Source organism: Globicephala melas, chromosome 1 (genome assembly GCF_963455315.2).
Source record: "Globicephala melas chromosome 1, mGloMel1.2, whole genome shotgun sequence".
In the NCBI taxonomy this organism is placed as follows: domain Eukaryota; kingdom Metazoa; phylum Chordata; class Mammalia; order Artiodactyla; family Delphinidae; genus Globicephala; species Globicephala melas.
This window is the reverse complement of record NC_083314.1, coordinates 114,236,908-114,250,769: the sequence shown is the minus strand read 5'-3', so window position 1 is coordinate 114,250,769 and position 13,862 is coordinate 114,236,908. Positions and strand designations below refer to the sequence as shown.

Below are 13,862 nucleotides of genomic sequence, written 5' to 3'. Positions count from 1 at the left end.
AACATCCATCACCATATAGAGTTACAAATTTTTTTTCTTGTGATGAGAATTTTTAACAACTTTCAAATATACAATGCGGTATTATTAATTATAGTCACTGTGCTGTATGTCACACCCCGATGACTTTTATTTTATAACTGGAAGTTTGTACCTTTTCACCACTTTCACCCATTTTGTGTACCCCCAACCCCTACCTCTGGCAACCCCCAATCTGTTCTCTGTATTTATGATTTGGGGTTTAAAATGGTTTTTTTTTTATTTTTTGTTTTTAGATTCCACATATAAGTGAGATTATATATTTTTGTCTTTCTCTGACTTATTTCCCCTGCATAATGCCCTCAAGGTCCATTCATGTTGTCAAAAATGGAAAGACTTCCTTCCTTTTTATGGCTGAATACTATTCCATTGTGTATATATACCACATTTTTTTATCCATTTATCCATTGATGATCACTCAGGTTGCTTTCATGTCTTGGTTATTGTAAATAATGCTGTAATGAATGTGGGGGGGGTCCATATATCTTTTTGATTTAGTGGTTTCTTCCTTCAGATAGATACCCAGAAGTGGAGTTGCTGGATTGTATGGTAGTTCTACTTTTAATTTTTTTCAGGAACCTCCCTACTGTTTTCCATACTGACTGCAACCAATTTACACTCCTACCAACAGTGCACAAGTGTTCCCTTTTCTCCACATCGTTGCCAACACTTGTTATTTCTTGTTTGTTTTGATAATAGCCATTCTAAAGGGCATGAGGTGATATCTCCTTGTGGTTTTGGTTTGTATTTCCCTGATGATTAATGGTGTAGAGCATCTTTTCATATATGTGTTGACCATCTGCATATCTTTGGAAAAAATGTATATTCAAATCCTCTGCCCATTTTTTAATTAGATTGTTTATTTGTTTATTTTTTGCTGTTGAGTTATATGTATTCTTTATATATTTTGGATTTGCAAATATTTTCTCCTATTCAGTATCTTGCCTTTTCATTTTGTTGATGATTTCCTTTGCTGTGCTGAAGATTTTTAGTCTGATGCAATCCCACTTGTTTAATTTTGCTTTTGTTGCCTTTGCTTTTGGAGTCAGGTCCAAAAAACAATCATTGCCAAGCTGATGTCAAAGAGCTTACCACTTATGTTTTCTTCTACAAGTTTTATAGTTTCAGGTCTTACGGTCTTACATTCAAATCATTGATCCACTTTGAGTTAATTTTTGTGTATGGTGTAAGATGGTGGTCCAGTTTCATTCTCTTACACGTGGCTCTCTTGTTTTTCCAGCACCATTTATTGAAGAGACTGTCCTTTCCCCATTGTATATTCTTGGCTCATTTGTCATAAATTAATTGGCCATATATGCATTAACACTAACTTTTGGAATAGCCCTCTTGAAGGCTGTTAACTATTAAATATTAAGATAATTATTAATTTAAAGAGGTTGTCATTTTTGCCCATGTGAATTAGAGGATTAGGAGGTGAATGATAGAAGTAAAATGTTAGGGTAGAGTTAGAAATTATTATTTGTATTGCTAGAATTTCAAAACTCTGACTTCATTGTAGAATTATCAAAGAGAATTCTTATATAACAAAAATAGCAATGGCTACTATTACTACCTCATAAAAAAGAATCCAACAGTGTTTACACATACAGCAACCCACACATCAGCCAGGGGTCTAACTCTAAGGGAAGTGGTCACATCTAGGGTTAAATAAATAACTTCACAGGATATTTATTTATTTGCCTGGAAGTCTTGCCAGGCTCCTTAGGGAAGGAGGAAGAGGAAACTGTTAGAAGTAATTGTGTGTCTGATCACTGGCTTCAGCTTTTGTTCATTTACTCATATTTCTGTCCTTTTGTGTTGTCAAGTAAATGATCAGCAGTCCTTAGATGTATGTTCTTTGAAAGCCACGAGGAAATTGTAACCAGCTTGCTAGGTAGTTCCTGAATGTTCTGTTTCATACACCTTTCCCAAACCCCACAACCACACTGCCCAATTCTACCTGAACACAGTGAGTGATGGTTCCTGGGATGCTGTTCTTTCCAGGGAACAGCAATCTGGAACAGGGAGTGATCATGATGTAAGATACCACTATAGTAAAAGCATGGAAAAATAGAACTCCCAAGACAGTATAAGTGGCTAAATACCAAATACTTCTTAACAGATAGTTTGTTAGGAAGAAAAGAAGGGAGGGAGGGAGGAAGGGAGGAAAAAAGAAAGTGAGGAGGAAGAAAAGAAAGAGGGAGACAAAAGAAGAAGAAAGGAGGGGAGTAAACTGAGCCCCTAATTCAAACCTGAAAAATGACCTTTCTAATCAGGATCTGATGTCATAACCCTTCTGCAGATATGTTTGGTGGAATAAGTCAGAGTGCCATATGTATGGATTCTTGAATACAGAGAATATATGGTAGTGAATAGTGATACTTTTTTTTTTTTTTTTTTTTGCGGTACGCAGGCCTCTCACTGCTGTGGCCTCTCCCGTTGTGGAGCACAGGCTCCGGACGCTCAGGCTTAGCAGCCATGGCTCATGGGCCCAACCGCTCCGCGGCATGTGGGATCTTCCTGGACCAGGCCACGAACCCGTGTCCCCTGCATCAGCAGGCGGACTCTCAACCACTGCGCCACCAGGGAAGCCCAATAGTGCTGCTTTTAATTGGTGCATTTTAATTTTTCTTAGTGAAGCCAAAATTAATTCCTTAGTATTTTATGGCTGTCTGCTCATTCTGATATATGGTGTATTAGTCTACTCGACTGCCCTAGCAAAATGCCATAGACTGGGTGGCTTAAACATCATAAACATATTTCTCAGAGTTCTGGAGGCTGGGAAGCCCAAGATCAAGATGCTGGCTGATTCATTACCTGGAGAGAGCTCTCTTCCTGGCTTGTAGATGGTTGCCTTCTCATTATGTCTTCACATGGCCTTGCCTCACTGCATGCATGCAGATCTTATAAGGCTACTGATCCTATTGGATTAGGACCCCACCCTTATGACCTCATTTAACCTTAATTGCCCTATGTCCTAAAAGACCTAGTCCCAAATAGAATCACACTGAGGGTTAGGGCTTCAACATATGAATTTTGGGGGTGGAGGGGACACACTTCAGTCTTATCATATGGTCTTATGCTAAAAGTTTGGTTACGTTTGGTTATTCCATTAAATTAAATGATGACTTGGGTTAAGAATTGAGTCTGTTCACTTTTTTGACTTGTACAATTTTGTCCATTGTAAATAACTGCCTTAAGGAAGTGTACATTTCAAAAGAGTAAAATGAGTAAAACTATAGAATCAGCTAAGCATATCATCATATTTTAAGTGTGAAAACAACAGAAGTTCCAATTGATGCCAGCAGAATTCACAAACATGCATTACGTATCTTCTATACATTAGAAGTTCTGAAGGGTTGCTGTTTTCTACATAGATTCTGGTGTGTTACTGATATCCCTATTGAAGGAAACCTGAGTTTGTCTCAGCATTAAAGCCACACTAAGTTCTTTGGAATGGTGACCATTGTGCCATGGCTTAGAGCAGGGAAGGAAAGTTCTTCTGGCAATCTGTATGCAGTTGTCTTTACTATTAATGATCGGGATATGAAATGTGCATATGTTTTTGTTTATTATGAATGTGGGCATGAATTGCATCTGATAGTAAATGAAAAACAGAAATTCATGAGTCCTCTTGAGAGGAGTGTCCTTATTTACACTAGTTCAGAGGTCTTTATACTAGAAAGCTGAGAGCAGGTGAGGAAAGAGGCAGATTTGTTTTCAGAAAGATGGGGTGGAGTGTTCAGAAGACATTCGCAGCAGAGATATGCCAAGGACAGAGTGCCATGTGATTTCAGAGGAAAGCCATGAGCCTGAGGCAAGATGCCTGTTACAGAGGAAAGAAATGATGCAGGAAGATGGCTCATCTGTTCTTGGGACCTGATCATGGTGTTGCTACTGTTTCAGGGCTCCATACACATAGCACAGCCTGACTCGTACTGCCCTCCTTCCTCCATCTAGCTAGTCCTTCTGTTCTTTACTTGCTTTTTTTTTTTCATTTTATTTTATTATTTTTAACATTTTATTGGAGTATAATTGCTTTACAATGGTGTGTTAGTTTCTGCTTTATAACAAAGTGAATCAGTTACACATATACATATGTTCCCATATCTCTTCCCTCTTGTTTCTCCCTCCCTCCCACCCTATCCCACCCCTCTAGGTGGTCACAAAGCACTGAGCTGATCTCCCTGTGCTATGCGGCTGCTTCCCACTAGCTATCTATTTTACGTTTGGTAGTGTATATATGTCCATGCCACTCTCTCACTTTGTCACAGCTTACCCTTCCCCCTCCCCATATCCTCAAGTCCATTCTCTAGTAGGTCTGTGTCTTTATTCCCGTCTTACCCCTAGGTTCTTCATGAACTTTTTTTTTTCTTTCCTTAAATTCCATATATATGTGTTAGCATACGGTATTTGTTTTTCTCTTTCTGACTTACTTCACTCTGTATGACAGACTCTAGGTCCATCCACCTCACTACAAATAATGAAGGCAGGGAACACATATGACCATCTCCATCATGCAGTTGGCTTGAGATTTTCCTTTTCACTAGATTAGTTCCCAAGGCTTATCAAGTACCCGGCTCATTGTGGGCATGTTAAAATTAATTCATTATTGGAATGGAAGATTGATTGGGGTTATTAGGAAGGAGACATTTCACCAGTATCTTTTAAAAATGAGTAGGGTTCTAATCCTTGGCAGTTGAACAGACAGGGCTTTGAGTAGCATAACCAAAGCTGTGGATATGGGAAAGTCCAGGATGTTGACTGGTTGGATTTCAGTACAAACTTGGAATTGGAAAGAAGCCTGGAAAGTTATGTTTGAATTAAATCCCTGAATGCCAAGCTAAAGAATTTGAAATATACAGAAGAATTATTTGCTTTTTCAATACTTTCGTTGCTTGGGTATGCTGCAGCTAAATGCAGTCAACTCTTATTTAGCTGGATATTAAAAAATGAAAAACTGTCCTGTCAAGAAACTTTGAATCATCCTTTCTCTTTCTCCAACTGTCTTTCAGCCAGATCCCTGCTTGTTAGGATGACGGGAGAGGGAGAAAAAAATGGAGATAAAACTAAAGCTCATTTGGTCTCTTCATTCTTAGCTACGTCATAGGCCGAGAGATCAATGTTAATTTATTACAATCAGAATTACATTGTTTTTAGCCAAAGGCTGATTTAAGATATGGGCAAAGAGCAGGTTAATTTAATTTTGAAAATAAGTTATAAAGATCAAGGAAGTACAAAGTTAGAGTGCATTTCTGAGTGGAAACACAAGTAACATTGAGAATTAGCTTTATAAGAGTAGCATGATAAATAAATATATCACCATAATTAACTAATAGGAGGTAACTTTTGCTCTGAACTTTAAAGCAGAAATGCAATTAATAAGTATAATGGGGTTTTGAAATCACATATGGGCTGTATTTATCCAGAGTTTCCTTTTGGTCTGATCAACCCTCAGAATCTATAATATCATAAATGCCATAAAATATACACACGCTGAATTCTGAGAAAGGGTTTCAACTATTTTTCATCTGCCTCCACTAATATATAAAGGGGAAATGGAGACTTTTGCCACCAGCACTTAAAATTATCATGTGCCAACGTGAAAACGTTTATCATAAGGTCTCGATCTGCATGTATCTGCCAAATTTGTTATTTATTGCATTTCTGTCCTCATGATTGTGTCTCTTTAGCTCTCTTTAAAAGTGAGGTGATTGTTTAATTAAGGGATAATCAGTTCCTAGTGTGAATTATTCACACATTATGTAATTTTTATCCATACATGATGTACCCAACCATATGCACAGGGACTGAAAGGTGACTATGTTAAATGGAAACATTGATTTGATTAAGTGATGGGATTGGAGACAAATTCTGCCCTTCATTTCTTGCTAGTTTTTTGTAATAAGGTAACATACATATATATTTTTAAAGCCTCCATGCTTGGAGAAATATTCATGAATTTATCATCTTTATACCTTATATTCTAGGAAATATTTTGCTATGACAATAATGAATAATAAGTATCAAATGATAATGGAACGTTTATATCTGCCATCTCATTTCATCAGTGCAAAATTAGCAGCCACAGTGGGAACCACCATCTGGGAGGTGTTTTAAACAGCACCATTTAAATTCCTCCTGGAATTTGACACGTATGAGTTATAAGAAAAGATTTGGAGAGAATGGTCCCTTTAAAAGGGAACAAAGCATCTCAGTTTGGCCACAAATAACAGTCCTTTAGGAGACATACTGACTTTACCAGTGGGGAAAGGTGACGCTTAAATCCATCCTCTGAAATGTCCTCATAGTTTTATCTGGCTTTGGCACTCTGGCCTCCCCAACACCCACCATCATGTGGCCTTGGATAATCTCCAGGTTTCTTGTTTAAACTGTTGCTGAAACCACTGGACGGGTCCAGCAAAATCATCCATCATTCTTTAACATAACCTAGAAGTGACAATGTGTGCCTGCATGTTTCTGCTTCTGCAAGCCATCCCCTCTCAGGGAGGAACTTAGTGTGTGTTTGAAGCAATTGATGCCTTTCAGAATTGCATTAAAAATCTTCAAGTGTCCTGGTCAGGCAGAATTATCTGGGCCCTCCAGTGCGTGCATCCCCAATAGCACCAGTTCACCCCCCCAATTCTAATACTTAGAGTATGCTGCTTCCCCTCACCAGAGTGCCAGCTCCTTGAAGGATATGCATTCCTATCCTGGTAACGCTGCCTCTAGCACAGTACTGAGAAGACAGTAGGCTTTTAGTAAATATCTGTTGTATCAATGAGTATGGAGTGAAAAAAAGCATAGATTTGGAGGCAAGCATATGTGGAACCCAATCCTGGCTTTATACACTATGTGATTTGGGATGAGTTCTTAACCTTTCTGAGCCTTAGTTTCCTAAAAACAGGTTATAGTAGCCAGTTCACAAGGAGCTGGGAGGCTGATAATAGATTATGCGTGAAAAGCACATTGTAGACTCTAAATGCTCTCTGGTTGTTATTACATTAATGTAACAGATCTTTGCCATGTATCAACTGTACACACCAGTCCAACCTGTGCTGTGAGCTGTAGGGAGGCAGAGATGGAGACGGATAGTTTCTCCTCTCAGGATGTGAGTGGTCTAACACTGGCTTCTTCTGTGTATCCCCTCACCCTAAGTATGAGACATTCCTCATTACTGGTGCTCTTCATGGTACGCTGCCAGCGGTTTTGCAAAGCCTTTGTTCTCTGCTGCAATGCTAGTACTCAAGAATATTTCAGAACTGAGGAAGTGATGATGTCATATCCCAGCAGAATAAGAATCAGGAAAGCCTCCCATCCTAAAATTACAATGTAGCATAGTTTTTTTTTTTTATCATAATTAGATAACAATTCTTTATGAAGAAAGGCAGCTAATTGAAGTCAGCCACAGGGAGAGTGAGTTCATATGTTTTCTGGGGCACTTAAAAGTGCATCTGATGGGGCGCTGTGCTCACTGCTAGAAGCGAGCTGACTAGAAAACTTGAAAGATTTGTTAAAACAATGAATCCTTTCCAAACATTTTTCAAGCCCAACTTAAGCAAGAGAGGGAAGGAAAATGGTACCTAAAAGAGAGTCCCCTGTGTCAGTTTATGATTGCTTATGTTAAAGAGAGGATGGAAAATCCCAGCATGTGTATAATTTTTTAAAAACACATTTAGCCTTGATTTGAAAGTACATGTTAATGTTTAACAATGTTAGAGTAAAAAATAGTTTTTCCCCATGTATATTGACTGTTAAATGGTAGGAGGGTGGCAGGGGGGGCACATGCCGTGTGTGAGTGAGCATGTACGTGAGTGTGTATGTACATGGGCAGTATTTATAGATTCACAATCTCTATGCCCAAAAGGGAAAATACTTAAAACTAGCAAGCATTGGCTCTAAATGTTTTTAAATTAAGTGCTATGTTGATAAGTAGTTGATCACATGTGCCATTGATTAGTGACTCCCTTTTCTTTAACTAGGAGAGAAGTTTGTTTTTTTAATCAAATATTTTAAGTTCCTACTATGAGCAAAACATTATCCTGGGAACAAGGCAGAGGCACAGGTCAACCCTTGACTTTTGGATATTTGAAGACTTTCAGGAATCCCCAAAGTCTGGGCAATTTCATTTCCATTAAAAGTAACATGAATCTTTTCAACTTGCACTAAATGTTGAACCTTCCCAAGCTTGATTCTAGGCCCAGTTCTCCTCTCGTCCCCTCCCAAGGTTTCACACGCCATCTAAACGCTTCTGGCTCCCCGCTATGTACCTCTAGCCCACCCATCTGCTTTGAGCTCCAGACCCATGTTCCACATTAAATCTCAACTTCGATATAGATGGTACCCCACATTCAGTGTGTCCAACCAAACCTGGGGGTGCAGTCTAAGTGCAGTTACCACCATCCATCCAGTTCCAGGACACTTCGATCTCCTTTGTTCTCATGTCTAGTCCACCACTAGGTCATGCTGATTCTATTGGTTAAATATTTTTGAAATCCATGTGCTTCTCTCCTTTTCCACCATAGTCTCAGTCACCATGATCTCTTGCTTGGTCCCTTCTTCTCCTCTGGCTCCTCTCCAATACCCTCTTTTTAGAAATTTGAGTCAGATCAGGTCACACCTATTACATCAGACCATTTCACAAGTCCCATTGCTCATAGACAAAAAACCCAGAATCCTTGATGTGGCCTCCAACACCAGCGTGGCTCCCTGGGCTGTACAGTCCTGCTGAAGAGCCTGGAATAATCTTCAGCTGACTTCTTTATACGGTTAACCTTCTGGCTGCTCTCTAGACCTTACCTCAAAAGAAACTTCCGCAAGAAAGCCTCTGCTAGCCCCTCAAACTGCCATAGAACAGAGTGCCTATCCTTCAGCTACATTGTGTGGCTGTACATTTGGTCGTATGATTACCGATCAGTGTCTACCCCAAAAGAGCTGTGTATTCACAAGAGTAATGACCCTTCTGTTTTACTCACCAGTATATTCCCAGCTGGAGGGCTAGGAGGGGGTTTTGTCCTGAAGGACCTCCTGAGCCAAGTGAAACTATTTGGAATTTATCCAAAGGGCAATGGGAAGAAGTCTTTGAAGAATTGGAAGCAGGGGAACAATGTGATGGGATGTACACTCTGGAAGAATCACTGCGGATGAGGCATAGAGAAATCTAGACAAATACTCTTGAAACACAGAAATAAGAGTCACAGTAACTGCAGGTCCTTGCCACTCTTTCTCTCTTCCACCTTTCCTCCCCTCCTCTCTAAATCCATTGAGGAGGTTACCCAGAGACCCTCTCAAACTAATGCTTGATCAACATCTAATCGTCTGAACATTGATTGAATTCCTAACTATGTACTTGACACAAGGGATAATAAAGTGAGAAATGGTCCAGGTCCAAATGTACCTCTTCAGCCCACATCTCTGTAGAAAGATTAGACAGTCTCCTAGAGACTGTCTAATAAGCAGAGTATAATCCAGTGGGAAAAGTGCTGCAGTTGGAGTTAGAATGGAGGTCTTGAACTCAGAGGATGTTATAACAAACACCCAGGTGCAGCCAGAAAATGCCTTACAGAGATGGTGGCATTTGAACTGGTAGGAAGGGTAGGATTTTGTTGGAAAATGAGGGGGCATTCAGTGGCTGGAACAGCATGTGAAGGGCATGATGTGTTGGGGAATGGCTTTAGCCCTGGACGCGCGGGGTTGGGGATGGGAAAAGTGATGACATGTTGGGGCCACATTGTAAAAGGTCTGGTATTCTTAGTTCAGGGGTATGAATACCATATTGTGGGCCGCCAGAAATCACTGGACCACTCTTTTTTTTTTTTTTTTTTTTTGCATTACGTGAGCCTCTCACCGTTGTGGCCTCTCCTGTTGCAGAGCACAGGCTCCGGACGCGCAGGCTCAGCGGCCATGGCTCACGGGCCCAGCCGCTCCCCAGCGTGCGGGATCCTCCCAGACCGGGGCACGAACCCGCGTCCCCTGCATTGGCAGGCGGACTCTCAACCACTGCGCCACCAGGGAAGCCCTGGACCCCTCTTAATATCTCTGGATTAAAAAACAATACATGAGGAAATACTTTATATTAAAGGTTCATAAAGGAGTGACTGAGCCAGTGAGAGCAGTGACCTTCTGAGCCCAAGAAACGCATGAGTGATTCTGGTTCTGAGGCAGATACACTGGGATCTGGGCCTCTGGTTGCAGTGAGCTGGGCCAGGCCTGCCCCTGAGAGGCTGAGTGGAGAGCCTAGCCGCACACACTTGCGTGTTCTGCCCTGACAACCATCTTGATTGTTATTTTGCAGTTCCATGGAGAATGGGAGGCCACCCGATCCTGCAGACTGGGCCGTGATGGATGTCGTCAATTACTTCCGAACTGCAGGATTCGAAGAGCAAGCTAGTGCGTTTCAGGAACAGGTAACTCGGTCTAGAGAAGCACATGATGAACATGATCACCTCCCTCTGGTGAAGGCTGAGTGAGGCTCCCGACCATCCCAGCCCCTGAGAAACTGAGGGGGTGGGCGAGGGCAGGACAGGAGTGACAAGCTACCGATTCCTTCCTGCAAGAGAAAAACCCAAGCCCCGAGAGGAGAGGAGACACAGTCGCAGCTGCAGAGAGGAGGGCTCAGTCTCCTCAACATCTGCATCTTCTGAAAGACGGCACAGCCCTACCTTCCACACAAACACACTAGAAAGCAGAAAAGAGAGAAAAAGGAGGGACCAATCTGGCTGAGAGACATGCAGCCTCGTCTGCTCCTGGGCTTGGCACCACCTGAGCTGTTAATCAAGTCTCCTCCAGTTTGCTTGCTGGGTGCTGAGCAGAGTCTAGTGGAAAGAGGACACTAGACTCAGATAGACTCCGATCCTGGTTCTTGTAACTCTATGTGACCCCAGACAGGTTACTATGACTCTCTGAGTCTTGGTTTCACATCTGTAAGAGGAGGCTCTCAATGCCTAACTTGGTAGGGTGGTGCCGTGAGGATTAAAGGACAGCGAAGGCACAGTGCCTAGGATAGGTGCTGGCCCAACGTTGATGCCCCCAAAAGTTAATTCCCTCGCTCAGGTCCAGGGTTGGTACTGGAGAGAGGGAAGGAGGAGCAGGGGGTCCTTCCCAATTGTCTGGGTGAGTCCCGATTCCATTTTCCAGGCTGGGCCAGCTTTGTAGAGATGGTGCTCAAAGGGCTTTGACCATGAGGAAGCAAATCGGGGTACACGTGGTCCACACCAGACCAGCTCTGTAGGAAAACACAGAGTTCCCATCTCCCTGTCAATGAAGTCTGCAGTCTCCTAAGCATTACGTTTACTTCTCTAATGTTGTAATATAATTGAGAGAACTATAAAGCGAGCAATGTGTTTGGCTGCTTCTTGCACATCCCTTTAGCCATTTCTTACTCTCTCAAGCTGGGTTTGGGTAAGTGCACTTTTCTAATATCATAGATTCCAATCTCTAGATTTCCTTCAATCAGTATTTCCTTCAACCTGATCCCTATGCATATGTGTCTTTTGTTAATTTGGAAAATTTGCCAAAATAACAGTTTAAATCACTTCACAGCCACCAGGATAGCTAAAATTAGAAAGACTGATTGCAAATGTTCGTGAGGATGTAGAGCAACCGCACTCTCCTACGTTGTTGGTGGGAGTGTAAAATAAACACTCATACATCTACCCCATGATCAACAACTTGATTCCCCAAGGGAAATGAAAGCATATGTCCACCAAAGATTGGTGCAACATTGTTCAAATAGCTTTATTCATAGTAGTCCAAAACTGGAAGCCTAAGTGTCCATCAATAGGAGAGTGAATATACAAACTCTGGTCTACTCATACAATGGAATAAAGAAAAATGAAGTACTGATATATACAATAGTTTGGATGAGTCTCAAAACATTATGCTAAGTGAAAGAAGCCTTACATAAAAGAGCTTATTCTGAATGGCTTCTGTCTTAGTCCATACAGGCTGCTATAACAAAAATACCATAAACTGTGTGGCTTATAAACAACAAACATTTATTTCTCATGATTTTGCAGGTAGGGAGTCTAAGATCAAGGCACTCTCAGATTGGGTATCTGGTGAGGGCCCGCTTCCGAGACAGCTGTCATTTCACTGTGTCCTCACATGGAGGAAGGGATGAGAGAGGTCTCTGGGGCTGCCTTTTATAAAGGCACAAATATTCACGAGGCCTCTGCCCTCGTGATCTAATTACATCCCAAAGGGCCCACCTCTTAATACCATTACTAATATCCCTAAGACCCATTGGGGGTTAGGTTTCAACATATGAATTTTGGGGGGACACAAATAGACCACAGCAGTTCCATTCAGTTAAACGATGAGAACAGGAAAATGCACTAGTGGTAGAGAAAAATCAGACAGTGGTTGCCTCTGGATAGGTGGGAGAGGGGAATGACTGGGAAGGAGCATGAGGGAACATTCTGAGTGATGGTAGCGTTTTGTGTCTTGATAAGGGTTTGTGTTATGGGTATATGCATTGGTGACCACATATGCACAGGTATATGCAAACAATTCAGATTTGTGTATTACATAGCCAATAAATTTTTCCTCAAAATGAAAAGAACTGTAAAAAAATAAAACAATTAATGGTATGCAAACTGAAGTATTCAGGGGAGAAGTATACTGATTTTGCAACTTACTTGGAAATGCATCAAAATATGGATTGATAGTTGGCTAGAGGGATGAGTAGTTGGATAGACATATGATAAAGTAAGTATGGAAAATGTTCATTGTAGAATCTAGGTGGTGGGGGTATGGGTGTTCCCTATAATATTCTTACGACTTTATGTTTGAAAATTTTTGTAATAAAATTGTGGGGGAAAGTAGCTCAGGTTGGAAAGTGGAAGGCTGATCAGCTGGAACATATTTTATTTTGGTTTAATGATATAGTGTCCAGTTGTGTCATTGTAGTTGAGTTAACTCACTTCTAAAATTAAATTTAAAGAATATTGTGAAAGGTTAACAAAAAAAGGGACTTAGATAAAAGGTCTCTTGGCCAGATTCCCTGCTGTCCAAAAGCATTTTTCAGAATGAGCTTTTGCTCAGACTCCTCTGGGGCAGATGTCCCAGTTTGGGGGTGGGGATGTTCTTTGGGCCTTCCAGATTCTGGAATGGAACCGACCAGCTCTGAGCTCGGCCCAGGAGCAGGTACTTTCTCCCAAGGATGACATCACTCTGGCACCAGTGACAGTGGGAGGCAAAAGGGAACACAGTTTCCCAAGGCATCTCATTCAGAAGTCCTTCAAGGGAGGAAAGGAGCACCATCTTGCTTCTCCAACTCTGGAGCCTGAGAAATGAATTCCCAGGGGACTGGAATTTTGCAAGCATCATCTACAAGCTCAAGTTCTTCATTCTTGTGGAAAGGCAATTGGGCGGGGAAAAGAGTCTGCCTTGAATTATTCTCCGGAAGTGATCCAAATCTTCCTCCTGCTTTGAAATTCTCATTGTCTTTCCTCTTCTCATTAAAGGAGGTAGAGGGCAAGGAGGGAACCACTGGCCAGGCTCAGGCTGCTATGACAAGCAGCTGCTATTATTTTCATGAGGACTGAGGATCAAGATCCTCTACTATGTTAACCTACCTCTTCCATTTCATGATTCAGAGGCCTTCAGTCTTTCACCTCCAAGGATCTTCCCGGCAATGGACCTCAAACAGTCAGCTGTCACTCACCAATCATCCCAGATGGGAAGACTGCAGGCCACCCCCAGGCCAAACACATGACCCTTTTAGGCACATCTTCTAGGTCACAGCAGCTGAGAAACAATAAGAATGGTCACATCCTGAAATCTCCTTAGGGGAGGCTTTGCCTTGCCATCTGATGGAAGCATGG

The 13,862-nt window shown here is 41.5% G+C and overlaps 1 protein-coding gene across 3 annotated transcripts in view; it reads left to right on the top strand.

Annotated features, from left to right (window-relative positions):
- The window catches only part of SAMD13 (sterile alpha motif domain containing 13), a 48,242-nt gene that overhangs the window by 21,227 nt on the left and 13,153 nt on the right, over positions 1-13,862 (top strand). For all 3 annotated transcript variants that reach the window (XM_030866181.2, XM_030866182.2, XM_060303478.1), the window contains exon 3: positions 10,331-10,442. In XM_030866181.2, the coding sequence (XP_030722041.1) occupies positions 10,331-10,442 (112 nt within the window). The remainder of the gene's footprint in view (positions 1-10,330; positions 10,443-13,862) is intronic.